Source organism: Pollicipes pollicipes, unplaced genomic scaffold, assembly GCF_011947565.3.
Source record: "Pollicipes pollicipes isolate AB1234 unplaced genomic scaffold, Ppol_2.1 Scaffold_3087;HRSCAF=3621_pilon_pilon_pilon, whole genome shotgun sequence".
Taxonomy (NCBI): Eukaryota; Metazoa; Arthropoda; class Thecostraca; order Pollicipedomorpha; family Pollicipedidae; genus Pollicipes; species Pollicipes pollicipes.
The window spans coordinates 26,344,880-26,371,772 of record NW_023596225.1 but is presented as its reverse complement, the minus strand read 5'-3'; the positions used below and the strand labels follow the sequence as shown (position 1 = coordinate 26,371,772).

Genomic DNA, 26,893 nt, shown 5'->3' with positions numbered 1-26,893 from the left:
ACCCACCCTTCTGAATAAATCATACCTCGTCAACGGGGAAAGCGACGTTGGAAAGGCTGTAAGGTCGTGTCATGAAGGAAAACCGTATGGATTTCAGAAGATTAAATTTAGTTACGAAGGCCACAGTGCATTGCATGCGATATGTTAGAATTATTAGTCACTTTTGAGCAAAATGTCGCCGAGATGACCGTGAGGAAGAGGTTATAGATCATGAATCGTCAAGGTAAAAAGGCACCAAGTTTGCACAACACGTGCACAAATAATGCAAACTCAGCTCCTCAATGTTTTACCTCTTTGCTCAAAACCGTATGAAGTAATTCAGGGACGAGCCCAGGGAAAGCGGGCCTCCAGGTCGCATTGGGCGAGGGTTCAAACGTAAAACGAACCACGTGTGCTCATGCTTCATGTTCAAAATTGATGCCCGATATAAACACCGGGAGCGGTACCTGAGGGTTTGTGATAAGAAGCATACGCGTCTGCACGTTCAACGGAATTCCGATGCAGGCACACACTGGTTGATGCGGGCTACCGCTTTTAACCGAGAAGAAAATAGTGCACGATATCTGCGTTGTACGTTGGGTACCATTCGCCCACAGGTCAAAATGAGTGAATCGACACAGACCTTTCCACTTTTTTCCGAAAGCAAAACGGTTCATAGATGGTCAGGTCAGGTCAGGAGTGCTTGTTACGCATGCCCTCTGAACGCGGAGGAGAAGCGTATCGGGACCTGACTCCACGTTAGCACGCGAGCGGGACGTCAAGGCATACATAGTCTCCGAGCACGTACATGCTTCTTGAATGTAAGTGTTGGGGAAGCAGCGTTCGCGACACAAGCACTGGTCAATCCTAGGCTCCTCAACAAAGCCCCGCACCGTTTTTCGACGGAAGATCAGGCGCTCATAACCGGCACCATCGGTTCACAATTCGCAGCATGAGCGTGCTTCACGTCACGGCTCAAGAGCGTGCTGCGCACCACCTGCCATGGCGCATTCTGTTCACCTCTCAGTCAACATGCACCACACGCACTGGCAGAAGCATCCCATCCCAGCCAACCGCGCTGTCCAAGCCTGGTCAGGCCAGGCCAGTCCACTCATGTCCAGGCTGTCCACTCTGTCTCACTCCACATCACATGATATTAATACAAACGCGTTTAATCATCGGCATTCCGGGTGGGCCGCTGCACCAACACCCGCTGAACCAGCGCCCGCTGCACAAGCGTCCGCTACACCCGCTGCAGCAACTTCACACCAGCGGTTCGTCGCCGGCTACAGCAGCTCCGTCTGCAGGCTGTGTCGGGGATCGTCCGGCAGGACGCTGTGCGAGTCCTGACCGCTGCCGCAGAGACTGCACTCCATGGCGTACTCCTGGTAGCCCTCTTCCACACTGAACGTGTGGCGGTGCACCGCGATCAGGTGACGACAGGCTGAACACGTGTCTGCGGGCAACAGACGTCCGAATTAGGCGGTTACACGAGTCCGCGGGCAACAGGCGTCCACGCCACGCGGTTTCACGTGTCTGTGGGCAACAGACACCCGAGTTAGGCGGTTACACGTGTCTGTGGGCAACAGACGTCCACGGCAGGCGGTTTCACGTGTCTGTGGGCAACAGACACCCGAGTTAGGCGGTTACACGTGTCTGTGGGCAACAGACGTCCACGGCAAGCGGTTACACGTGTCTGTGGGCAACAGACACCCGAGTTAGGCGGTTACACGTGTCTGTGGGCAACAGACGTCCACGGCAGGCGGTTACACGTGTCTGTAGGCAACATACGTCCTTATTAGGCAGTTACACGTGTCTGTGGGCAACAGACGTCCACGGCAGGCGGTTACACGTGTCTGTAGGCAACATACGTCCTTATTAGGCGGTTACACGTGTCTGTCGGCAACAGACGTCCACGTCAGGCGGCTACACGTGTCTGTGGGCGACACACGTCCGCGTTAGGCGGTTTCACGAGTCTGTAGGCAGTACACGTCCTTGTTAGGCGGTTACACGTGTCTGTAGGCAATATATGTCCTTATTAGGCGGCTACACGTGTCTGTCGGCAACAGACATCAGCGCCAGGTAGGCAACAGACGTCCGCGTCAGGTGGATGTCTGTTGACTTGCATGCGTCTGTGGGCAGCAGACGCCCACGTTAGGCGGTTACACGTGTCTGTAGGCAACAAACGTCCGCGTCAGGCGGTTACACGTTTCTAGGCAACAGACGGCCTTGTTTGGTGGTTACACGTGTCTGTAGGCAACAGACGTCCTTATTGGCCGGTTAAACGTGTCTGTGGGCAAACAACATCCGCGTCAGGTAGGCAACAGACATCCCGGTCAGGTGGTTACACGTTTCTGTGGACAGCACCCATCCATTTTGGATCGCGACACGTGCCTGAGAACGAGATTAGTCCGTACCACATGGATACGCCCGTCTGTGAACGGGGGTCACCCGTGCCAAATAATCGCCTGATTCTGAAACGGGAACGAGCCGTGCCCGACTGCTGGCTACTACACGTGTTTGTCGATAGGAGCCATCCGTATCCCGCGATTGTGCGTGCCCGCAAACGTGGTCCGTGTCGTTGCAGATGCCCAAGCACTGGGCCGTTCGTATCAGATGGTTAATTTTTGGGGACTGAATTCCCATCCTTTCAGATGATTATTACGCGTCCGGGGGGGGGGGGGAGAAATTTGACTCCCCCCCAAAAGGTTGATCCAGAATGAATTCCGAACGGCGCGGCTAGGCTTATTTTGCACAACTGTAGACAGTTGCATAGGGGATCTTTTGGTACATTTAGATGTACCTTGAAGGTCGCTGACCTATAACGGGTCAGTCAGGTCATGCTTTCAACGACGGCGATTTGTAGGGAGTCTTTCAATCTGATGCAACAACGGAGTATAAGACGAAGCCATACATCTCTGAGGTAGACTCTTAGGCGACACAACAATAGAATAAAAAAAAAATAATTGGCCTAGGGTAAGGTATGAAGGCCAGACCAAGGGCAAAAGCGATCGTTTTCTACTCGAGACCTTGCGGTATGGGGTTATTCTTTATGCTAATTTTGAAATTATTTATGACAGAAACCGCATCATTTGTCTTCCACGGACTTTTTAAAGGTCAGACAAGGCCACTGGCCTAAAATGACCCAGGTCACCATTTTGCTTTTAGGAGCATATGCCTATTGTAATTGTTGATGTCTATTTAAATGGAAAAATCAGAGCAGGTTTGTGTGATTTTGGTGACCAGAGCCTTCTACGGATCAAACAAGGTCACTGACCTTAAATGAGTACCTGTGAACTTTTGCTTAGAACAGGTGTCTATGTTTACGGAGGTTGTATAAAAAGGTCTGGAGGCACTATCGACGCCAGTCTGGAGTTTTACCTTGTTTCACATTGTTTGACCTGAGAGTCATGACCTAGGGACCTTAAATTTTGACACAACTAAGCTCACATACAGTGGGCTGCCCATAGTGTAGTGGTTAGTGCGTCCGCCTTAACCCTTGCACGTCTGGGAGACCAGAGGTACGGGGTTCGATTCCCCGCGGTGCCCGCTCTTCCTGCCAGGGTGAGAGGCGGGCGATGCCATATAGCCTCAGCAGCTGAGTGCGTCGTAAAGCCCCAATAACATGACACAAGCTCACATACAGGTCAACACACCCTGTGAATTTAGCTTCTCTAGCGCTCTTAGTTTCTAGGATTTCAGGGGGTCAAATTAACCCTCCGCCCGACCAAAGGGTATTCAGCCGGCTGCCCAGACACGTGTTAGACGTGTTTGAACGAGATTCGACCATGTCGGATATTGTTACGTGTTTACAGTCCAACCTCGCTCGTGCCAGCAAATATAAAATTACGTAAAAACACGGAAGCAATCTATATGAGGTGCACAGTTCGTGCACGCGGTGGAGCATTGCACCAATGGGGCAGGCCTGTATTCATTGCAAAAAACGTCGCTCCAAAGGGCACGAATGTCGCTTACGTGAAAACGTGACGATCTCGGTACCCTCCTCATCCTCTTCCTCGTGCTTCTCCGTGTTCTTGATGTCCCGGACCCCACACTCAGAGCAACAGCGCAGATTCAGCATGAAAGTACCACTTTCAAGAACGATGCGATCCTGAAATGAAAACAAAGCAGTTGCCTGCAGTTGAACACCAGCCAGTTGAAAACAAAATTAGGGCCTCATTGACACTTGATCCAAGCAGGCAGGATACATTAGAATAGGGCACATTAGAATGCATTCATCACTGATTGCTTACATTAAAGCAAAGGTTCCCATGCTGGGCTGATGCTGGTGACCTGCATTGGGACAGCATCAGGGCCAGTATATTATCAGTTCATTAAATGGGCAGGCATGGTGCTGGCAGCCCCGGTGAGGCTAATAGAACAGGTGACCTCATGTATTGGGCCTGCATTGGCTCAACAATGTCCGTAGCTGGGCATCAAAATGTAAATGATGAATTTCTTGATGTTGGAGACCATTATGTATATTCCTGTGTCACTGCTGCAATCTTATTTGGCTAGTGGAATAGCCAAGAGGGGTTTTTGAGGTCATATCATACCCTTGGAGGTAGGAGATGCCCACTGGAGAGAAATGCTCCCAATTTTTTGCCATTTAAGGTGCTCAAAGTGCTTCTCAACATCATCAATAGGCTTTCAAGGCAAAACAACAGGACACTAAGCCCACACAAGTCTCTCAAATGTAAACACAGCCCACTGCAGCAATAAACATTGCTACTTTAGCCAGAAAGGGACCCTATGCCCTTACTTGGTCCCTCCTAAACAAAACTCTGATTATGCCAAGACCTGGTGATATCACATAGCATGGCAAAGTGACTGCAAGTCAAATTCAGGAGTAGCAAGCAGCTGGCTTAATTCTCATTTACAATCTCTGCACCTGTTTCATATTGTGGGAACCAATTATTCAACATTTACAGACTTTTACATTGTGGCTGAGGTGTTGCATGGTCATCCCAAAAAAGCAAGAAAAAGATTGGTTCTCACTTTGTTCTGCCTCAAAGCAGGGACCTTTGGCATACACTTTTCCTATGTTTCGAATCAGGAGTTTACCTAAGTCATTGGGTGCTACACATTTTTCACTTTGAGCTCACACTCTTGTCATGTAGTACACGTTGCTTACCCTCTGCGGACACTCCGTCTTCAAGCACTTGTGACACATTTTAACAGGCTGTCCGTCTCAAACTGCCTGGGCACTGAGAATAACAAGCGTTTATTTTCCAGAGCCTCGGATTCCGGCCTCCGCGTGACTCGGGTGGCCCCTTTGGATTTTAGTGGCCTCATCTTTCGTGAATGTCGCAGACTCGTCATATACGTAGGACGCATCTGTCCGTGACTCACGGATTTGGGTGGGGTGTTGTCAAGAAAGTCACGGGCCGGCGAAGTTAGAACCTGAGAGTCGGGTTGGTTGCCGCAGTAGCTTATGGTTTTGTTACCTGATGTCCTATGCATGTGTTTTTTGCACAGCTGTTCCATGCAACCCCACCTTTGTGGCAAGGAATGTCCACCCGTTGGAGGGGTTGGAAGTACAAATGTTTCTTAATGTTTTCTTAGAATTAACGTAATGTTTTGCTTCCGTATAATGGTCACCCATGGATATGATAACCCATTTTGAAAATTTGTTTCTCCTCTCCTGTTTGTGTACTGGGTGCTCTGGGCACAAGGCCCCTGTGCATGCTCCAAAAACCCTTTTTAGCATTGAATGATTTGCAACCACACCTGTGCATGGTGGTCCTGTGTCCAACATCTTGCTGTTATAATTCAGTTATGATTCATTACATCCCCCTTCCATGCAATGTAAAACATTATTCATCAACTGCTTCAAGACAGCTATTGATTGCCAATGATTGCCAAATATCATAAATAATTTACAATGTAACCTGCCTTTGACTGTAGTGCACTGGATCAAAACTGCTGTGATGGTAGTGGCATTGCTATATACTCACCTTCCTCAGGGTGTGTGCCAAACTCAAAGTTTTCAGAATCATCAGGATATGGTATGAAATCTTTGGGCTGGGACAGAAGTGTTGTGTGAACTATTGATGTATGGCCCATATGTGACATTTTCCATGCCTTTTACATAGAAATAATCATTCAGTGTATCACATTAACATGGTTAGATTGCTGCTGGTATTTACATTCTAGTTTTTAATACTTTTCCCAATTACCTAACCTTTACAGTTTGGTCCCAGAACTCTGGCATTTTAAAGCTGTCACAGTGGAAACTATGAGCTCTGCTACCAGAGGCAAAAGATCAATGCCACAACTTTTCTATGATTTGGCATTATGTGTTTGACACCACACAGAAACAAATGTTTTAGAAACTCTTCACATCCCCTCCTTCCCCTAAGGTTTGGGCAATTGTGGAGCTTTTGGGAAAGACTGGAACAGTTACCATCATTTTGTCTTGATATCTATGTAGTATTGCTTTCCTGTTGCTGATTTATCTTTCAAAGAAAAAAATTCATAGGGTAATCATTGTTGGTGTCTAGCTTCCTTATCCAGATTGCTGTATTTTCTCTCACAGAGAACCACATGATCACCAGCTGGTTATTCTGTTTTGACCAGGACATCAGTCTCATTTTTCAACAGGACTGATCCAGGCTGTAGCAATGGATGCCTTTGATGTCATCTTCAACCAGCCTGTTGTTATTGACAATGTGAGTATCAATGCTTTTGTAGCATTATATCTGTGCCAGCAATTTGCAGTGGCAGGCTGTTACTGTCATCATCAAGCATTGTCATGGCCCCAATAACTTGATTTCAAACTATCATCACTTATGTGACTTGTCAGAAGCACTGGCTTCCATTGGCAGGATGTAAGAGTGAGAGGCAAGGCAACCTTGTTGACATTTCTATGAGCAGGAATATGAACAGAAGTTTTTGAAGATTCACTTAATAACTGCTGAAATTGGGCTTACATAAAAGACAGCCATGCTGTATTCTTGCACTGTTGCATTGCATAACAGAGACCAAGTCAATTCATGCATGGTCTTACAATGAGATATTCTGTGTTCCAGGGTTCTGGAGTGATCAAGGCAGGATTTGCTGGAGACCAGACACCAAAATGCCACTTTCCAAATTAGTGAGTATGAATTCCTGTATTAAGTGACACCTCTCCCCAAGCATGCAAGTGTTGTTGATATTTATGTCCCAGGTAAAGGTTAGAGCACAATCACATGGCATCATAGGCCTTGGGAAGTGGTGGTCAGGTGACATGTTCATTTGGGTAGTCCTGTGCATAGAGAATGTGTTGTGCTCATCTCCTCTTAACATAAGTGGTATATTCAAGCTGCTCTGACTTGTCTGGCATGCAAATGCTGTGATTATTCCACCTGCACTTCTTGGCATATCTGAGAAGAAATCCTCACACATAGTCAGTGAGGGGTGGGGTCATCTAGTTCTCTACTTTAGGCCTTGATCTTTGCACCATAAATGACACCTCACATTTTCAGCGTGGGCAGACCGAAGCATGTCCGAGTGATGGCTGGAGCCCTGGAGGGTGACATTTTTGTTGGCCCCAAGGCAGAAGAGCACAGAGGACTGCTTAGCATCAGGTGAGATTCTGTTTGACAATCATGCATATGTCTGTATGATGGCATTGATGGAAGCAGCCACAGCATGCCCCTTGTCTCCCCCTATACCTAACCAGTGGAATCCCGCATTTGGGCGCCCCCCCCCCCCCCGTCATCAAATCAGTACACTTATGTAGTCAGCTTTGACAGGCGCCAGCTTGTTAATTAGTACTAGTCCACTAGTCTGTAGAACAATTCTATGAGTCTAATGCCAATGCCACTAGAGGAGGTCCTCTCTGTTTGCATCCTGTGCTGGGAGAAGAGTTTTTGTCATCTCTGTCTGTCTCCCATCCTGGGAGGAGAGTGGGGTGGCTCGCACCTCTGTCACGTGGTGCCTTCGTCGCTGGTTGAGGTGCCTGACCGCGTCGGCCGGTCGCCAGGTACCCCATGGAGCACGGCATTGTGACCGACTGGAACGACATGGAGAGGATCTGGCAGTACATCTACAGTAAGGACCAGCTGAAAACGTCTTCAGAGGAGGCAAGTGGACCAGAGTCAGCATCTGGATGCCAGGCGTCGTCTCTTCAGGGCATGGCGCAACGGGCTGCTGGGCAATGCCTATGTTGTTGATGTTTTAATGCTTGCATTGAAAGGACATAGATAGAAAATCATTGAGTGATATACTGCTTTCATAATACTTTCAGATTTTGTGGAGCAATCCAATTACGTGAAAATCGACAGCGGTTTGCCCGACAAACTACGTGTCGTTCGGCTCTGAACGGCGTATTACGTGGGACGCGTCCACGCCTTGTACATAGTAAAACATTTCATCAAACAGCCACTGTGGTGTGCTATTGTTAAGCAGCCCGATTATATCATTTAGCCATAAGTCAGCGATTTTTCGATGACTGCGTCGTCTGGTTACCAAAACGTATTGACGTTCTTCTGACGATGCACGTTCGTCAGGAACGTGCAGGCATCGTTTTCAGACGCTCAGTAACGCTTAACGCTTTTTGTTTCATTACAGCACCCAGTACTTCTGACAGAGGCCCCTCTGAATCCCAGGAAGAACAGGGAGAAGTCGGCTGAAATATTTTTTGAAACCCTTCAAGTTCCTGCATTATTTGTGTCCATGCAAGCCGTCCTCAGTCTGTGAGTTTACATGATCTGCTTGGCGCACCCATAATAATACCGCAGACGAAATCGTTTGTTCTCAACTACCTGATTAGGGCACCACATTTTCACTAATCCTCCACCTCTGTGTTCAGTGTGCCGCACTCCCTGCAGCATCCGAGCGTGGCCGGCGCGCCGCTAACGTATCTCCCTCGCGGTGCGCAGGTACGCCACAGGCCGCACCACGGGTGTCGTGCTGGACGCCGGCGACGGCGTCACGCACGCGGTGCCCATCTACGAGGGCTTCGCGCTGCCGCACAGCATCATGCGGGTGGACGTGGCCGGTCGCGACGTCTCCAGATACCTGAGGTGACCACCCGCGACGCCAGCCAGCCACGGAACGGACCTGACCCCCGGGCCGTCCCTGACCACTTTGTTAGCATAGATGTGACCGCCGACGACGCCAGCCAGTCGTTGAACACCTCCCGGCCGCTCGTGACCGCTGCGTTAGCATAGATATAACCACCGACGACGCCAGCCAGCCACGGAACGGACCTGACCCCCGGGCCGTCCCTGTCCACTGTTAGCGTAGATGTGACCACCGACGACACCAGCCAGTTACGGAACGGATCCAACCCCCGGCCGCCCGTTTTCGCGCAGGCGGCTTGCTCGTAAATCGCTCAGGTAGTACGTTTTAACCAGGCTTCAGTATAGGGCTGCCATTTGGACGGCTCACTGCGGGCGACTCTCGGCCGCGGCCGAGCGTACCTACTGACCCGGGCCATAGCCTGTTCCGTGCAGCGCGCGTGCCTCTCCCCTGCGGGATGAGCTGGTGGCACCGCACCCCCGGCCAGGTGCTCTCGTGGAGGACCGTTCTGATCTGATCTGACCCATGCTGACCGCCGCCGTTGCCAGACTGCTGCTGAGGAAGGAGGGCGTCAACTTCCACACGACGGCCGAGTTTGAGGTGGTCAAGGCCATCAAGGAGCGCGCCTGTTTCGTGGCCACCGACCCGCGCCGCGAGGAGACCAAGGAGACGGAGCGGGTGCGCTACACCCTGCCCGACGGCAGTGCGCTGGAGGTGAGCACGCGCAGAGCACGGCCGAGCTGCTCCTCCCGAACCAGGCAGCGGTGGCGCGCGCCGAGTGTTAGCGAGATGGACCCAGTCTGGCGGGGCTGTTGTTACAGTCAGTGGCGGACGTTAATCCCATGATCAGTGGTCGAGATTGGCATATTTGTGGGACATTTCTTCAGTTAGTTTTGTTCCAGTTATCAATTTGTTTAGAAAACATGCATTCAGGCATGCAACCATATAAACTTGACAGAAACGTGAGGCTAATCCGGTTGAATGAGCAGCGATTGGACAGAATGAATTCATTGTCCTAGTTGTTGCATCAGTACCAGGTGGGTGGGCGCGGGTGCGCTCCACCAGCCCGGGTTTGCCGGCACCTCAGCGGCCCCTGGGCTGGTTTCAGATCGGCGCGGCGCGGTTCCGCGCGCCCGAGGTGCTGTTCCGGCCGGACCTCATCGGCGAGGAGTACGAGGGCATCCACGAGGTGCTCATGTACTCCATCCAGAAGTCAGACCTTGACCTGCGCAAGGTGCTGTTCCAGAACATCGTGCTCTCCGGCGGCTCCACCCTGATCCGGGTACGTGGCGGGGCCCGCCCCGGTCAGTGCGAGCGGGCGAGCACACGTTTGTGTCCAGGCGGGGAAGGACTTCATGGACATGGCTAAGCGGTGGGACCGGTCACAATTGCAACACATGGGGTGGTTCACTGTCTGTGCTTGATGGAGCAGAGCGACCCATGAGATTGGATGGGGATGAGCTGAAATCCGTGACACATGTTCTCTTTCAACATTTTTTTTTTTAAATGACTGACCGCCATTCAGTATGCGATGGGAAGTGATATCTGGGAGCAAATGCACCACTTGTAAGGCCGCACCACCGTTAGCACCGTGTTCGAAGACTGACTCGCAGCTGACCAGAGGGCTGACCAATCATAGAATGGCCGCGGCGTTCCGCTGCTGAGCACGGCAGTGATTTCCCAGCAGCTTTGTCTCGAGATAAACACAAAACACCGAGGTATCTGCTGAAATAGTTCCGTTTCTCAAGTACGTGGCTCAAAGTACACTCAAGAAGCGTATCTGGCATACTGGAATTCCTAGGTCAAGTGGGCAAAGGTCGGAATTTTATTCAGTGCGTGATGTTCTCTGTAATCCATTATTAACGTGTGGATCAAAGTACTGAGGCTCTGATGGTTTGTAAATGATGTGGATTTTGTGGTTAATTTCTTTGTCGCCTTGTTTTGATGTGTCGTTCTGATAAAGGTGTCACTCAAATTTCTTTCTTTTCACAGGGTTTCGGAGACCGCTTCCTAAGTGAAGTGAAAAGGCTGGCACCGAAGGATATCAAAATAAAGGTATATTCTGTACATCCTGTTCCGATTGTGGATGCTTATATTTGTCTACACTTTTGTGTATGTCCCATCTTATTTCGCGCCTAGTGGCAAAGACAAAGTGCATGTCATCATTGCCGATCCAGGGCGCATCAGGTTGGGTGGTGTATAGGAGAAGGTGTTGAGGATTAAATGGTCGTCTCTTCTTCTGTATGTGACCATCTCTCTGGGACGGTGAGTTCTCTGGTATCGAGCACTCCTTCTCCCTGGCGCGGCTGCGCACTGCCACTTGGAGCTGAATAGCTAACGTCACGTACAAACTGGGGGCAGAATGACCGCCGTCTGCGCGCCCCCAAACTCCTATCATCATCGTCACGCGCAGAGGATACGGGGCCTGGTGCTGGTGGTTTTCGTAATGCTCCATTTGAGATCACTTCATGCGATAGCCAATCCGGTTTACTTCAGCATTGAAGAGCATTGCTGATCCTGGGCATACAAACATCTGTGGAGCCGAGGCTGCGTTCTGACGCTGGGTCCCGGACCGCCCGCTGTGGTGTCCTGTGTGCCGATGCTGACCGGCCTGTCACCGCCCGCTGTGTGTCTGCTGTGGCTGCTGGTGTTCTGCGTGGGTGCCGAATAACCAAGCAGCTGTGGCGCGGTAAGACCCAAATCAACAACAGGTGTCCTGCGTACCGACGCTGAGTCCCTGACTCCCGCTGTGCGTCTGCTGCGGCGGCAGGTGTCGGCGCCCAAGGAGCGGCTGTACTCCACCTGGATCGGCGGCTCCATCCTGGCCGCCCTCGACACGTTCAAGAAGATGTGGGTCAGCAAAAAGGAGTACGAGGAGGACGGCCAGCGCGCCGTCCACCGGAAAACCTTCTGAGCGCGCCGCCTGCCGCGGCTAGATAGCGACCGGGCAGCAACAGGACAGCGCCCGGCGGCGTCGGCACACTGGCCGGGCAGTGATCGGGCACTCGCTGGGCAGTGATCGGGCAGCGATTGGACATTGGCCGGACCTTCGCTTGGCAGCGGCCGGCCGTCGGCTCGGCAGTTTCGGCGCGGCGCTCCGCCCGTCCGCCCCTTCCCGTGTGCTTATAGTTTTGTATGGGCCGTGTGGCGCCGAGCGTGATAACTTATTTTGATGGTGAGTTTACTGCGCGCCGTGCTGGGTCGGTGTGCGCTGCTTTCGGGGTGGGTCGAGTGGTGTGCGGTGGTGCGGCCTTCTCCGGCGGCTGGTGGCCTCGTGCGTGGCGCCCGGACGACATTCCACGGATGACACGTCGGGCAGCCTGCGCCGCGTGCGGCTGCCGTCCTCGTCTCCTGTAACACTGCGGCTGGGTGTCCATGTTGCGCATCACATGCCTCCAAAGCACCGTTTTAACAGACCCCTAGGGCGCTCGTAATTTGTTCACCCCTCCGTTATGGACATTACGATAAATGAACAACTTATCGATCACGATTTTTCTAGGCATGACGGCGGGTGTCCGCATGTGGCATGCAGCACGCGGCGAGCTCTGGTGAAGAAGACTATGTTAGTATCAATCTTGATGTCTTCCACGTCAAGACTGACTCCCACTTCACTCTTCCGCTTCCACCACCAGATTCCAGCACCACTTCGCGGTGCCGTAAAGATCAGCACGTTATTTTCATCAATCTAATAACCGCACAGGTTACATATGCCCCCGAATGTCTCCAAATGTACGATGTGGTGTCATAAAGCGTGCAAAGGTACTCGTTTAAGATAAGTCGCCATTTTCGTTCACCTGTTGAGCACGACGTAGTGTTAGCTGCAGGGCCGGCGCCGCACAGCCCAAGGAGGCTGCAACGCTCGGCGTCGAGCTCTTTCTTATATATGATATGATGATTATATAATAAGAGCTAAAAGATATGTAAGCGCGCATGTTTAAAGCTAGGTTACAGAACTTGCGCCACTAATCAATCACCAGTGAATGTTGAACATATCCAGATAAGACAGCAGTATTAGGATTATTCCATGGAGAAAAAAAACTAGGAGAATGGAGATATGGTTGGGTTGATATTTCGGCAACACGCCTTCATCAAAACGACGGCAGAAGACTTACGCTATTCTTAACATATTCATGCAAATATGGCTTGGGTAGAACGAAGGTATGATCAGAAGGAACGAAGGTATGACATCAATGCTACTTCGCGATTAATACTTACATCATTACCGACGCCCGCCCTCGTCGTTTCCGTAGTGTAGTGGTTATCACGTCCGCTTCACACGCGGAAGGTCCCCGGTTCGAGCCCGGGCGGAAACAGCTTTTCGTAACGCTGCTTTTAGAAACACAAAGACAAAATGCCCATACGCCCACAGAAAAGAAACTTAATACATGTCCACCACACAAACCTTCAATAAATGCTCCGTCTGGTGGGGCACTCATCTTCGATGAATAGACACCTGCCGGATGAATTTCAGTCGTTCGCACAGTTTATTGTTCTTCCGTTCCGGAGAAGCTGTCCGTCTCAGCATCATACATGACTAGCTTGGGGTCGACGCCCATGTGTCGCAGGAGATCCGCCATGGCGACGTCTTGTTCACGGCTCTGCAGCCGCTGCTGTAGGTCGCGCAGCGCCTGCTGGGCCGCCCTCGTCCAGCACTGTGTCAGCCGCTCCAGCTGCGGCAGGCTATGCTGCGGGGCGATGCGACGACCCGGTTAGGCGGCAGCGAGCCGGCCAGCTTCAGCGAGCCGCCGTCGGCACTGTGATGGTTATCACGGGGTCGGGGGGGTCACCTCACGCTGACGATCGGCTCAGGGGAGCGGTCTGAGTCGGGGCTGGTGAAGGTCGGCCCCGGCAAACAGACCCGGTTAGCGGAAGCGGCGTGTGCGCAGAGCGGGTGCTGTGTAACTTTCCGCCCAAGTCGCGCCTCATACTGAGAGGGGCGCCCGAATGTGGTGAGGCACGGCACACACACACACAGTTGATGAATCTTGTGACGAAACTTATGCATTGCTCCACCGAGATCCTCGAGTTCACCAGTCTTAGTCATGCTTGTGAATAGCTAATGGAGAACAATTGTTGGCAGTCTACCTGTGATTGAGAGGCCCGCATCTGTCTAGTGATGATTTGCTTTTGAGGCCCAGGCTTTGTTAGATGCGATGTATAGGAGAACGTGTTCAGGATTGAAAGGTCGTGTCTTCTGTATGTGAGCATCTCTCTGGGACGGCAAGTTCTCTGGTATCGAGCAATCCTCCCAGGAACGGCCGAGGACTGCCGCTTGGCACGCACAAACTGGGCGCAAAATGACCGCGGACGTCTGCGGTCATGTTGTCTGCGCACCCCTAAACCCCAATCATCACCATCGTCACGTGCAGAGGATACGTGGCCTGGCGGTGGTGTCTCATAATCCTCTATCGTGGATCATTTCATGCGATGGCCCTTTGTTCATGCATCATGTATGCAGGCTAGTCCCAACCTTGGGGCTAGCCTGCATCGATCCAGTAATAAATGGTTATCGTTGCTGACATCGTGACGCTACCTCCAATGGAAAACCAACAAAACCTGTAGCGTTAAGACTATTTACTTACTGATCATGTGAGCCTGCTGTAACCCATTGAAACCACCTTAAATAGAACATGTTAAGAAATGTCACAGCATCACATGAATTCCCAACCTAAATAATCTATCACGGCATACTCACATTCTTCCTGTAGTGGCTAACAAGCTTCAATTTCTGCAGTTTTTCTTCTTGAGCCATCAGCTGAGCACTACAGACACTGGATCTCCTCCTTTTGGGTTGCTGTCTTGATTCGGAGGTCGCAACCTCTGACTGTGTTCTCTTGCTCACCGGAGTATTGAAAGACTTGGAGATTGGCTCTTGCATTGTTGAGGTCCTCACCACCAGTGGCTCTTTCAAAACACAATCAGCAGTCGGCACCTTCTAAGCCCACCAAATCTCTTGATTAAGTGGCAGGTCAATGGTGGCAGACCTAGTTGTTTGCTTTCATTCCTTTTGGACATCAGGTTTTCTCAGTGTCAGAAACCAGTCAAAAGTGCTAGAGATATTGCGCAATCACTGTTTAAATTATACATTAATTCTGAACTAGCTGGTTCACTCCATCGACATAAGTCATAATATGCTGATGACCATAATTTCTTTCCCGAAATATCGACACCGCATGCCTTAGCACTCACCCCACCAGGCTTATCAATCGGCCCACCCCTCCAGCTTGTTCTACCTCATGCTTTACCTCTTACTGTCATTCCACCTTACTTTTTAACAGCTGAGGGAACCAATTTGTCCCTCCCCACCCTGTATGGCAGTTGTGTGGAACTGCTATTAGGCTGCAGGTTAAGTGTTTCTCTAGTTTTAGGTTTTCAGTTGTTTTTAGGCCTAGTTTTTACAAACAACTTTTTCTCAAATCCTCAAAGTACCTGCATAACAGCTACTTATTTGCTGATACACATGACCTCCATCCAGAGATTGTGAATGGTCAGGGGGGACATAACTTCATCTTGAGCTCATTCCTTCATGCAGTAAGAATAAGTTAATGTTAATATGTCACGCAGGTATGCAACATTTCACCAGTTAACTTGCTAAGATATTAGCCAAGGCTGAACTATCAAGCTCTGTGTAGCATGCAGAAATAAAGCTACTTTTGAGCGGCCTGGTTCTCCAAGGCAAACATATTAACTTGATTTAAGGTAATTTGAATAACAAATTTGGGCTTGAGCAAAAATTGATGAATCAGATTCTGAATCTGAATAACTTTTTTTGTTGAAAACAGAGAGGTTGGTAAATCTCTAAACATAGATGCAAATATGTGCATCACATACATGTAAATCAATGTCATTAATTTACTCTAAACAGTGTTGTAGCCTGCAGTGTGATTGTATGCAGCTGAGTGCTGCAGTGATACTAAAATAGGTTTGTACCAAAAAAACAGACACATAATCATCAAAGAGATAAACACTTAGCAGAATGTCAAGCCATACAAATGATAACACAGACACCTTTCCGACATCAAGCCTAGGGTACATGAGCAAGCCATGCAGGTATGAAATGCATTCACAGCCATAAATGCCTTGGGGTTTTCTCTCTCAAACCTGTGAACTGAACAAAAAATAACGCACCAGCCGAGTCACACCTCATCCCCATAATGATGGCGTGTGTAGGCACATACCATCAGCGCAGTCGATTAACCGGACGCATTTCATTTTCAGACATATGCATCATGCACATACAAATTATGCGCCTTTAGTCAGAAATGAGTCAGATGCGTTGCTATTGTAGCATACGAAGGTGTACTCTTGAAATATGTTTATGACGTCATGTCATCAAAATGCCCTTTTATTGTCAGCATGTACCTAAATTGAGTAAAAGTAAATAAAAAACATTATGAAATTAGGTGTTTTTACTTCATTTAAGTGCATTTAGTTGAAAAAATCTCTTAAATTGAAAGTTAAGATTTCCAGATTACCTCATACTAATTCCGAGTTTGTGGGACATCTTGGTTAGTCAGACAGAAGCCTGGCGAGCTTGTTCGACCGTGTTGCGTGTTCGATTGCTTCATGGTCCTCGTGGCTGGGGAGTGTTTGCTCTGTGGCTGGGTTGTTTCATGATATAGAATATTGTATGTTACATAGGTACCCGTTCTGCCTATCAGCGAAGTTATAAGACTGTTTGGCTGCGTTGAGAGCCGATTCGGATAATCCAAGGTTTGTGCGGATCAGCGGAGGTGTTGTGATTGCTTAAAAGCGAAAACCGCGTGCAAGACCCGGACCAGGACCGGAGACCCGGCGTCTGTTGACAAACTTCGTGTTTCTTTCTTTGTGTTTTTTCATAGTGTTCAATTTGGTTGAAAATAGCATTTGAATTTCACGTGAGTCAATGACAAAAAGATTGATGGGGTTGGGTTAGATCTATGTGCACATCGTACTGCAAAAAGCAGTTGTTATGCAGAACATGTCCAGTATTGCAGCAAAAATGAGGCAGTAATCTCAGCATACTTACGCCATGAATCTTAGTGCTCTAGAGTTTGGTGTGCTGTCATCACCAATCTTAATGTATGGAGACAATGAGTCACAAAATGATGATGTGAAGGTCATATCAGCTAGCATGAAAAGTAACAGTGATTTTAAGGTTATGCATAATTTGGCTCAGCCAGAGTTTGGTGATCACTAAGGTGAGCTCACTGTTGTGTGAGATTTCAGTGCTGTGGATGGATTTTTTCACTGTTGTGCAGGTTGTGCAGCCCTGTAAGCATGTGATTTTGTTGATTCTCAAATTTAGCTAATCCATAGCCTGTTAATGTGTTGGTCTTTGATTTTGCCAGCTGTGTGACAATGTTTACTGAACATTGGGACTAAGGTTAGGTGCCTGTTTTGCTGGATTGAGATGCTGCAGGTAATGCCTAGTTTTATTTTGTTCTGGGGGGGGGGGAGATGGAACATGCTGTCAATGATGACATTAGCTTTAGGTTTTGAAGTCAGGGTAACCTTACAGGTACTCAAGACACTATTGTGTCAGACATTTGATCTGGAGTTATCTTTGCCATTCCAGAGTTTGAGAACAGTGGTGTCTGATCAATAATCATTCAGCCATAATCCATGTGGCTTCTAAAGATTTGGAAAAGAGAGTTTTTGGTCAAATTTGGAGGACCTGTTATGTTCACCATCTGTAGTGATTTCTTCAAATCTTCCCTGACTGCCACTCACAGCAATTTCAAGGGTGTGTCAGATTCTGAGAGGACAGCAAGATGTAACAGTTATAAATAAATTATAGTTCTATGAGATGACAGGAAGCTGTGGCTGTTATAGTTTTTAAGCTGTAATTCAATTGATCCCCATGTGCTGGGGTTAGGATGCAAATGGTCTATGGTGTTGAGCCCGGACCCATTAGATATTTTCTTTTGCTGCTTACCAGGACTCATTACTAGGCAGGGCCTTGGGGAGAATGCTGAGAAATGTTGGCATTATAAAGCTGCAAGAAAATATCAAAAGTAATAATCAACATAAATATGAAAAGGATTTATAATTTTGCTCTCTTACATCAGTGCATTTTCCTGCAGCTCAAGATGAAGATTGAGGAAGTGAAGAGCACTACCAAAGCACAGCGTGTGTCGAGTCACAGCCATGTCAAGGGGCTGGGGCTGAATGAAACTGGCAAGGCAGTGACCTGTGCAGCTGGTCTGGTGGGCCAGGAGGAGGCTCGGGAGGTCAGTGTGATCAACTGTGATCATGTAATTACAGCACTGTGAACCACACTGGTTGACATTGAATGTTGCAGCTTGGAACACTAGGACACCAGGATCAGGATATGCCATGCTTTTGTGTACTTCTTCACTGGTGGTTGACACATTTTGCATGCAAACCACATGTACTAGTTGGGCATAACTTGCATTGTGACCAGGTGAACAATGTTGGAAGTCAGTCATGGGCTTGTGTACTGTTCTCATGCATTGTTGAACAATTTGGCTGCAGTTCATGAACTGATGTCCAATGTAAGGGTAGCATATCTGCAGGTGTTTTGATATTGTGACTACCGTGGCCACCGCCCTAATGGTGTCATTGCCATGTTCAGGCATGTGGCATCATTGTGGACTTGATCAAGTCAAAGCGGATGGCGGGCCGCGGAATCCTGCTGGTCGGGCCACCTGGCACTGGCAAGACAGCTGTGGCCCTGGCTGTCTCCCAGGAGCTGGGCTCTAAGGTACGCTGGGCACCCAGGAGCTCACTGCACTGAGGCCACAGGCCGCCTCCACGCACTGGCTCCAGGGTGGGATGATGGGATTGAGCTTTAGAAAGTAATGGCATATGCCTCCACAGCCATCCTGGATGTTATAATCAAAGTGCATGTGAGCATCTGCATGAGAAGAAGACAGTATCTTTAGACAATGGACAGTGTCTACTACTCATCCAGACACACCGTGAGGCATAGTGATCAGACGCCACGACTCGCACACGTCACGTGCGCTGATAGGTGATGACCCGAGTGTTGCGTTATCCGCCGCCCACGCTCTTTTAGAAATGCATTAGGCGTGCAGGTGTGTGAGCTCTAGACACCTACACCGCCAGTCTTGTGGCCATCTTCCTGTCTCATTGACACTCTTCCATCTTGGCTCATCCGCCGTGCAGTCTTTTGTGTGCGTCGGGTGTCACCTGTGATCACCTGTGAGCGTGGGGGTCGTGAACGGGAGGCCGGTTACAGGCCAAATGTGACCGTGCGGCCCTCCACTCATCAGACTGAGGCTAGTGGGTCTGTGTACCCTGTGCTGTCCTTGCTGGTCCGCGCGCGCCCGACCGGCTTGTGCTGATCCCTGCACTGTGCCGACCCGCGTACCGTGTCGCCCGTCTCATGCGGCGGCGCCCGTGCGCCAGGTGCCGTTCTGCCCGATGGTCGGCTCGGAGGTCTTCAGCTCGGAGATCAAGAAGACCGAGGTGCTGATGGAGAACTTCCGGCGCGCCATCGGGCTGCGCATCAAGGAGATGAAGGAGGTGTACGAGGGCGAGGTCACCGAACTCTCGCCGCAGGAGACCGAAAACCCGATGGGAGGTCAGTCTGGCTGGCGGTCACTGTCGGGTCTGTCTGGGCCACGGTGGGCCATAGCCTTCTATGTCCATCATGAACTGTGTGGTGCCTGCCTCTGGTCGATATACCGCGGGTCATGTCAAGCTTTGCGTCCCGGGTCACAGTAATGGACCTGAATCCCCTGCTTTAGGCTACGGCAAGACCATCAGCTCGGTGGTGATCGGACTGAAGACGGCCAAGGGCACCAAACAGCTGAAGCTGGACCCGTCCATCTACGAGTCGCTGCAGAAGGAGAAGGTGGAGGTGGGCGACGTCATCTACATCGAGGCCAACAGCGGCTCGGTGAAGCGGCAGGGCCGCAGCGACACGTTCGCCACCGAGTACGACCTGGAGGTGGGTACGGCCGTCGGCGGGGGCGAGCGTGCCGTGTGAACGGTGGCCGCCAGCTGGGCCTGCTGCTGTGCGGCTGGCTTGTCTGATTGCTTTCTGTCAGCATGGTGGTTATATGGGTTTTGGTCTGTGTTTGTTGTCAGCTCGTGCTCGACTCCGTTTCTGCAGGCATTTCAAGGCCCTGCTGTATGCTAGCATTATTTCGTGACAAAGTATGCAACCCATTGCCTCTTCTGCACAAAATGTAGCGTATGCTATGTGATATCACACACACGCACGCACGCACGCACGCACGCACGCACGCACGCACGCACGCACGCACGCACGCACGCGCACGCGCACGCGCACGCGCACGCGCACGCGCACGCGCACGCGCACGCGCACGCGCACGCGCACGCGCACGCGCACGCGCACGCGCACGCGCACGCGCACGCACGCACACGCACCACACACGCACACACACACACCACACACACACACACACACACACACACACACACACACACACACACACACACACACACACACACACACACACACACACACACACACACACACACACACACACACACACACACACACACACACACACACACACACACACACACACACACACACACATATATATATATATATATATATATATATATATATATATATATGACAATTACCACACAAGCACGAGCGATGCGCGATATGTTACGATGTCGATGTGTTCGATTCCTTGTAACCAATTAATAACAGGCGAGAGTTAGTCAATTATTTCCACTGAAATCGTGTTGGATCAAGATGATGAGCGCGCCCTGCCGAAGTTATGAAGGGTCTGGCTGCAGCCCGTGTCCGTGGCGCCCGTTCTGGCGTGAGCAGTGACTCGGGGAACAAGCTGGTAACGACCGATGTGGCCCCGCAGGCCGAGGAGTACGTGCCGCTGCCCAAGGGGGACGTGCACAAGAAGAAGGAGGTGATCCAGGACGTGACGCTGCACGACCTGGACGTGGCCAACGCGCGGCCGCAGGGCGGCCAGGACATCCTCTCCATGATGGGTCAGCTGATGAAGCCCAAGAAGACGGAGATCACAGGTGGGTGAGGGTCCGCTGGCGGCCAGGGAGGGTCTGTTGGCGAGCAGGGAGGGGTCCGCTGGCAGGCAGGGAAGAGTCCGCTGGCGGACAGGGAGGGGTCCGCTGGCGGGCAGGAAGGGGTCTGCTGGCGGGCAAGGAGGGGTCCGCTGACGAACAGGGAGAGGTCCGCTGGCGGGCAGGGGGGATCCGCTGGCGAACAGAGAGCGGTGCTCGGATGGGGTCCACTGGTCAGGGACTGGTGCCCGGATGGGGTCCGCTGGTCAGGGGGCGCGTGCTCAGTCTCCGGGTAAGTTCGCATCCTCAGTGTTCGATGTGCATGTCTTGTTGCTTGGGAACAAATCCAGTGACTGCAAAGCACTGGATGGGATGGCGATGTGGGTCAGATGCCGTTTTTAATTCCGACTGCATGCACACCAAAAGGCCTTCGCTAATTTTTCAGGCTTATGAAGGGTGTACGGTGAGCAGTACTGCTGCCCAACGCTTCCTCGCCCGTCAATCCGCCGGGTCGCACCAAGATATGGTGTGACATAAGTGATGACGCTCACGATGGGCCGTTATTCGAACCTGTGCGTGAGTCAGACATCGCTGTTTTTCCCCCAACAGACAAGCTGCGACGGGAGATCAACAAGGTGGTGAACAAGTACATCGACGAGGGCATCGCCGAGCTCGTGCCGGGTGTGCTGTTCATCGACGAGGTGCACATGCTGGACATCGAGTGCTTCACCTACCTGCACCGCGCGCTGGAGATGACCATCGCGCCCATTGTCATCTTCGCCACCAACCGGGGCAACTGCGCCGTCCGGTGGGTGGCTTCCGAACCCACCCAGCATGGTGTCGTGGTCAGGCATGGACGAGAAAAGGCAGCTTCGTCTTCGCGAAGATGCAGTTTTCCTCTGATGGTTTCGGATTGGGCTTTGCTATTCGCTATGGCTAGTTTCGGCGTTTTCCATTTGATTCTTTTATCCGTCACCGGCGCTGCACTGCTGTCTGTGGAACGATCGCATTTACCGGTATTGTGCGTTGACCCTCTCGCCACGGGTATCCCTCTTGCCAGGGTTCCCCTTGCTGGCGGTTGGCCGCGAGCGCTGGCGGTTCGGCCCGCACCATCGGTGCGAGCGCCGCCGGCCGGTCCCCAGCGCCGGACGTCCGCCGCATCCTCCCCCGCTGACTCATTGGCCGCCGGCCGGTCCCCAGCGCCGGACGCCGGCCGCGTACTCTCCCGCCTGACTCATTGGCCGCCAGGCCGGTCCCCGGCGTCTGACGCCGGCCGCATCCTCCCCCGCTGACCACACCACTGGCCGCCGGCCGGTCCCCAGCGCCGGACGCCGGCCGCGTACTCTCCCGCTGACTCATTGGCCGCCGGCCGGTCCCCAGCGCCGGACGCCGGCCGCGTACTCTCCCGCTGACTCATTGGCCGCCGGCCGGTCTCCAGCGCTGGACGCCAGCCGCGTCTTCCCCCGCTGACGCACTGACCGCCGGCCTCCGTTCCCAGCGGCTGATGCTGGCCGTGTCCTCTCCCGCTGATCACGCCACTGACCGCCGGCCTCCGTCCCCAGCGGCTGCGAGGACGTGGTGTCGCCGCACGGCATCCCGCTCGACCTGCTGGACCGGCTGCTGATCGTGCGCACGCTGCCGTACAGCCAGGAGGAGATGACGCAGATCATCCAGATCCGCGCACAGACCGAGGGCCTGGCCGTTGACGAGGCGGCGCTGCAGGCGCTGGGCCAGGTGGGCGCCGACACGACGCTGCGGTACGCCGTGCAGCTGCTGACGCCGGCCAGCCTGACGGCGCGCGTCAATGGCCGTCAAGCCATCAGCGCCGCCGACCTGGCCGAGGTCGGCCAGCTCTTCCACGACGCCAAGGCCTCGGCCAAGATCCTGGCCGCCAACAGCGCCAAGTATATGAAGTGAGGCGGCGGTGTGGCGACCGGCTCAAGGTCACGGACTGGGTGGGCCGCGTGGGCCGACTAACGCCCGCAGACTGGGATTTCGATTTGTGCATCGTGTAGTCATTGTTCGACGCTTGTGTTGTCATTCATTCCATGCTGTTCGACACAAATATACCATAAATTTAAGGGATGGTTCTGGGTGGCCAGGTCGGCATCGCAGCGAGCTGGTCATCGGCGTTCGGTTCGGCGATGTGGCCGTGTGGGACCTTGTCGCGGTACTCCATGCCTGCTGGCGTACTTCACTTACCTCCCGGCTCACCAGTGCTGGTTGAATCCTCTCATGGCACTTCAGTCAGCACGTCCATCACTCACTGACCGAGCTGAATGCTGTAGTGAAGCTGGACTGCGTGACGGGGCCGGCGCCCCCGTGTCTTATGTATGCGCAACGGTTGATCCGATGATCGGCTGGTGTCACGTATAGAAAGAACCTGAGGATCAGACCTCTCACAGATGGTGCACATGGCATGCCTTGCTCTTTTTCTGTGACGCACCACAACATGAACCATATGGTCTGTACAAGCGGCCCAACAGAACAACCGAAAAGACACACGACTGGCAAATATGCAAGTTCCTGCTCTCTGAATCCGCTTGAGAGGGCAATGACCCAAACAAGGCGCTTTGACACTGACACTGGCGGCGGCCTGACAGTTCATTGCTGCGGGACATGCGACACCGCGCACGGCGCCCGGCCACTGAAGAAGAGCTTAGTCAGCATCCAGTCCTCGACGGCCTGGGGCGACAGAGCCAGCTGGCCGGTTGCGGACGCCTGGTGCCAGCAGGGGCAGGTGTCGGCGGCGGCGGCCGCCCACTCCAGCACTCCCCCGGCGCCGGCGGCGTGGTAGGGCTGCCGCTCGGTCAGAGTCCAGCGGCTGGCCGTCGACGTCTGGGGCGTCGCCTGGCGGGGACGCGGACCCCGCGGTCAGGGCAGCGGCCGGCGGGGCGGCGACACGCTCCGGCGGGCGACCCGAGCGCGCCGCCAGGCTCGGACAGACAGGTACACGCTGGACTGAGCACACGCTCGCTGCGGCACCCCACACGGCCTACGGGTGATAGCAGCCCCCGCCGTACCATCGGCTGGCGAACGGGGCGCTGGGGTTGGAAGCATGACACTTGGTTCCTGATGTCCCCGTGGTCTGATACAGAGGGAAGGCGTCCACAACGGGTGACGGGTCATGCGGCGCGTCGAAGGATTCTGTTCGCCTAACTGTCTTGCCCCGACCGCACCAGCTCAGTTTAGCTCGGTGCTGTCCACCGATATTCGTGATTTGAAGCGCCCGGCCTTCTTTGTTACTCAGCACTCATCTCCACAACGACACATACCTATTTCCATGGGAGAGATGATACAACGAACGACATGGAGATGATGAGTGTAACTCGGGGGGGGGGGAGATTAGGTAGGATGACGTGTGTACAGCCTCCGCGCGTACTCCTGACCAGAGATGGGGACAGTAGGGAGGACGCCGTTTGGACACGCCGGGACAGTCCGACAATCAACGGCCACCAACTACACTGAATGCTGCATGAGGGCACCCGTCTCATGCTTCTCCATAGAACTGCCCCAGTATGCAGTCAATGGTCTAGCTCAGATGCGCGCTGTGTCCCCGTCTGTGACTTTCACTGCCTCCGTGTTACTGGTTCCGCTGTAGTGTGCTGTGTACTACCTGAGCCGTCGTATGCCATCTGAGTTGCCGGGGCCGCAGTGTTGTGTGCAGGGAGCTGTGGACTGCGCCGTCCTCGACGCTTTCAGGGATGCCTGGGACACTGGCCTGTGATGCCGGATGGACGGAGCGGGCAGCGGCACAGCGTGCTCCGCTGCTCCCGCCACTCTCGGGGGTGGGCCCGGCCACTGACCTGCGGTGCCGGCTGGACCGGAGCGGGCAGCGGCGCAGCGTGCTCCGCTGTTCCCGCCACTCTCGAGGGTGAGCCCGGCCACTGACCTGCGGCGCCGGCTGGACCGGAGCGGGCAGCGGCGCAGCGTGCTCCGCTGTTCCCGCCACTCTCGAGGGTGAGCCCGGCCACTGACCTGCGGCGCCGGCTGGACCGGAGCGGGCAGCGGCGCAGCGTGCTCCGCTGTTCCCGCCACTCTCGGGGTGGGCCCGGCCACTGACCTGCGGTGCCGGCTGGGCCGGAGCGGGCGGCGGCGCAGCGTGCTCCGCTGTTCCCACCACTCTCGGGGGTGGGCCCGACCACTGACCTGCGGTGCCGGCTGGGCCGGAGCGGGCAGCGGCGCGGCCGGCTCGCCACCGGGCGGGGGCGCCGCGGCCGGCGGCGCCGCTGACTGACTCAGCGGGCCCGACGAGACGTCCGAGGTGTGCCGGGTGACAGGGCGGGAGAGCGGCCCGGACGAGGTGACGCCCGTGGCCGGCGCCGCATCGAAGCTGCAGCAGCGCGTCGGAGGCCCCTCACGCTCCGTCTGCGTCTCACAGTCGACCGACTGCGGCGGAAAGGTGCGCGTGCTCCGGGCGTTGTCCAGGTGGTGTCGGAGCTTTTTGATCGACTTTTTGCTGTTCTCCAGCTTCAGCTCCAGACACCGCATGGCGCTGACCATGGTGCCATACTTCAGCTCCATGTCTGCCGCCTTTCGATGCTGCCTGGCCAATCGCTCCTTCTGTTCCGCGCAGATGGCGGACAGCTGCTTGTTAGCATCGCACACTTTCTTCATCTTGGTGCGCGTCTCGTTGGCCTGTTCGCAGTTGGCGTCCTCGGCCTGCGCTAGCCGCTGGCGGAGGTGTTCCATCTCCCGCGCCAGTCGGCTGTTCTCCTGCGTGAAAGACCAACGCTCTCGTATCAGGTGGTGCACCTGGCTCTCTTGCTCCTTGACTACGTCATTGAGCTCGTCACGCTGGTGGCACGCCTCTGTGAACTGATGGACGATCAGAGCGATCTTCTCCTTGTCGTTCTGGTCCAGGTCGGCGAGACGGGGTGGCGGCGCCGCGGCCGGTGCAGCCATCCGCTTAGCCAGAGCGCGCCTTGGGGATGCCATTGGGGGATTTCTTCTGCATCGGTCAAGTGGCTAATAATGCGGGGTAGCACACGGTGATGTACCTGTCTGATGCACCGTTCGCTTTTTAAGCAGTGGTGCATCGAACCAAATGCGTGCTTACTTTAAAGAGACATCACAATTTAATGAACACGCGCTCATGTCTTGTAATCCAGATACGAATGATGGTAGATTATAACATGCCATGCAAGTCACATGCCTTTCCACGAGGTCACGCATTCAGTGATCGAACCGCAGTGCGAGGATGTTTCCACATTGTAGTTTTAAGGATTGAGAAAGAGCGGCACATTAATGTAGATACTGAGTGGTCAAACGAAAAATAACCACGCGTACTTTGGATGAAAATAAATATTGATCCGATCAGCTGGCGACATTCTAAAAACGAAACTGCAACATTCCTGTTCTCGTGATTCGTTCTGACTGGTCTTCCGCTAATGCGATGTTCGATCATCCATAGGCCAGTGTTGAAGGTAAAGACTAGATAAAAATGAGCATGACATTTGTATTTCAAAGGCAAACGGTTTTTAAAGTTGTGATCGTCATCCACTTCATCAATGCCACAGACTCATAATATACTTATAGTGCTTGTAAACGATGTTACTTTATCACGATCGCATGTTTTGATATGATGTTCCAACATACAATGCTTAGATGGGCTTCAAATGGCAGGAACAACAGACAACACAAACTGCCACGATGACATCGCTGCCGAATGTCATCGCAGATTGCCTTACGCAACATATTGCACCAAAATATCGCATGCGGCAAGGGACCCACAGTTGACACCTACACAACAGGCAACATTTTCAGTTTACAAGCCATCAACTTTCCGTCCGATCCTGGAGTACATGAGAAGTTGGACGCCACGTTTAAAACGCTACGGTGACTATCCATGCGATGCGTTATCACGTGGGGACGGCGAAAATCAGATGGGACGCCGCGCGTGACGTAATATCTCGAATGT

General features: G+C 52.8%; 3 protein-coding genes, 1 long non-coding RNA gene and 1 other non-coding gene across 8 annotated transcripts; 3 read left to right on the top strand and 2 right to left on the bottom strand.

Moving 5' to 3' along the window:
• Positions 1-413: 413 nt before the first annotated feature.
• Positions 414-5,240, bottom strand: LOC119089358 (protein Churchill). Its single transcript, XM_037212029.1, has 3 exons — positions 5,114-5,240; positions 3,955-4,090; positions 414-1,435 (listed from the first exon to the last, which is right to left on the bottom strand). Exons 1-3 carry the CDS (start codon positions 5,150-5,152, stop codon positions 1,266-1,268), a joined length of 345 nt encoding a protein of 114 aa, XP_037067924.1. The 5' UTR covers positions 5,153-5,240; the 3' UTR covers positions 414-1,265.
• Positions 5,241-5,311: 71 nt separating this feature from the next.
• On the top strand, positions 5,312-12,469 carry Arp1 (Actin-related protein 1). Of its 3 annotated transcripts, none has more exons than XM_037212025.1 (11): positions 5,312-5,393; positions 6,518-6,650; positions 7,011-7,075; positions 7,446-7,547; positions 7,946-8,045; positions 8,533-8,657; positions 8,844-8,987; positions 9,534-9,699; positions 10,094-10,267; positions 10,978-11,040; positions 11,756-12,469. In XM_037212025.1, the coding sequence occupies exons 2-11, from the start codon at positions 6,603-6,605 to the stop codon at positions 11,897-11,899; spliced, it is 1,131 nt and encodes a 376-aa protein (XP_037067920.1). In that variant the 5' UTR covers positions 5,312-5,393; positions 6,518-6,602; the 3' UTR covers positions 11,900-12,469. The 3 variants fall into 3 exon arrangements, with proteins under 3 accessions (XP_037067920.1, XP_037067921.1, XP_037067923.1); XM_037212026.1 differs by having other exon boundaries at positions 5,313-5,393; positions 6,583-6,650; XM_037212028.1 differs by having other exon boundaries at positions 5,318-5,393; positions 6,567-6,650.
• A 756-nt stretch (positions 12,470-13,225) lies between these two features.
• TRNAV-CAC (transfer RNA valine (anticodon CAC)) lies at positions 13,226-13,298 on the top strand. The gene has a single exon. It is a non-coding gene; the product is annotated as a tRNA-Val (tRNA).
• Positions 13,299-13,492: 194 nt separating this feature from the next.
• LOC119090701 (uncharacterized) lies at positions 13,493-16,233 on the bottom strand. The gene is made up of 3 exons (XR_005093292.1): positions 16,164-16,233; positions 14,681-14,989; positions 13,493-13,670 (listed from the first exon to the last, which is right to left on the bottom strand). It is a non-coding gene; the product is annotated as an uncharacterized LOC119090701 (long non-coding RNA).
• A 320-nt stretch (positions 16,234-16,553) lies between these two features.
• LOC119090586 (ruvB-like 1) lies at positions 16,554-23,055 on the top strand. 2 transcript variants are annotated; one of them, XM_037213417.1, is made up of 8 exons: positions 16,554-16,688; positions 18,051-18,197; positions 18,563-18,691; positions 19,360-19,534; positions 19,701-19,903; positions 20,811-20,979; positions 21,583-21,781; positions 22,536-23,055. In XM_037213417.1, exons 2-8 carry the CDS (start codon positions 18,057-18,059, stop codon positions 22,888-22,890), a joined length of 1,371 nt encoding a protein of 456 aa, XP_037069312.1. In that variant the 5' UTR covers positions 16,554-16,688; positions 18,051-18,056; the 3' UTR covers positions 22,891-23,055. The 2 variants fall into 2 exon arrangements, with proteins under 2 accessions (XP_037069312.1, XP_037069311.1); XM_037213416.1 differs by having other exon boundaries at positions 16,554-16,698.
• The last annotated feature ends 3,838 nt before the right edge of the window (positions 23,056-26,893 follow it).

What these genes read in the sequence shown, in the direction of transcription:
- LOC119089358 (XM_037212029.1), bottom strand. Translation starts at nt 5,152, where the DNA reads ATGTGTCACAAGTGCTTGAAGACGGAGTGTCCGCAGAGG. An exon ending in AGACGGAGTGTCCGCAGAGG is followed by an intron (nt 4,091 to 5,113) that starts GTAAGCAACGTG and finishes TTTTCATTTCAG; the next exon opens with GATCGCATCGTTCTTGAAAG. An exon ending in CGAGATCGTCACGTTTTCAC is followed by an intron (nt 1,436 to 3,954) that starts GTAAGCGACATT and finishes TGTTGCCCGCAG; the next exon opens with ACACGTGTTCAGCCTGTCGT.
- Arp1 (XM_037212025.1), top strand. Translation starts at nt 6,603, where the DNA reads ATGGATGCCTTTGATGTCATCTTCAACCAGCCTGTTGTTATTGACAAT. An exon ending in AAATGCCACTTTCCAAATTA is followed by an intron (nt 7,076 to 7,445) that starts GTGAGTATGAAT and finishes TCACATTTTCAG; the next exon opens with CGTGGGCAGACCGAAGCATG. An exon ending in GCGGCTCCACCCTGATCCGG is followed by an intron (nt 10,268 to 10,977) that starts GTACGTGGCGGG and finishes TTCTTTTCACAG; the next exon opens with GGTTTCGGAGACCGCTTCCT.
- LOC119090586 (XM_037213417.1), top strand. Translation starts at nt 18,057, where the DNA reads ATGAAGATTGAGGAAGTGAAGAGCACTACCAAAGCACAGCGTGTGTCG. An exon ending in GCCAGGAGGAGGCTCGGGAG is followed by an intron (nt 18,198 to 18,562) that starts GTCAGTGTGATC and finishes TGCCATGTTCAG; the next exon opens with GCATGTGGCATCATTGTGGA. An exon ending in CCCAGGAGCTGGGCTCTAAG is followed by an intron (nt 18,692 to 19,359) that starts GTACGCTGGGCA and finishes CCCGTGCGCCAG; the next exon opens with GTGCCGTTCTGCCCGATGGT.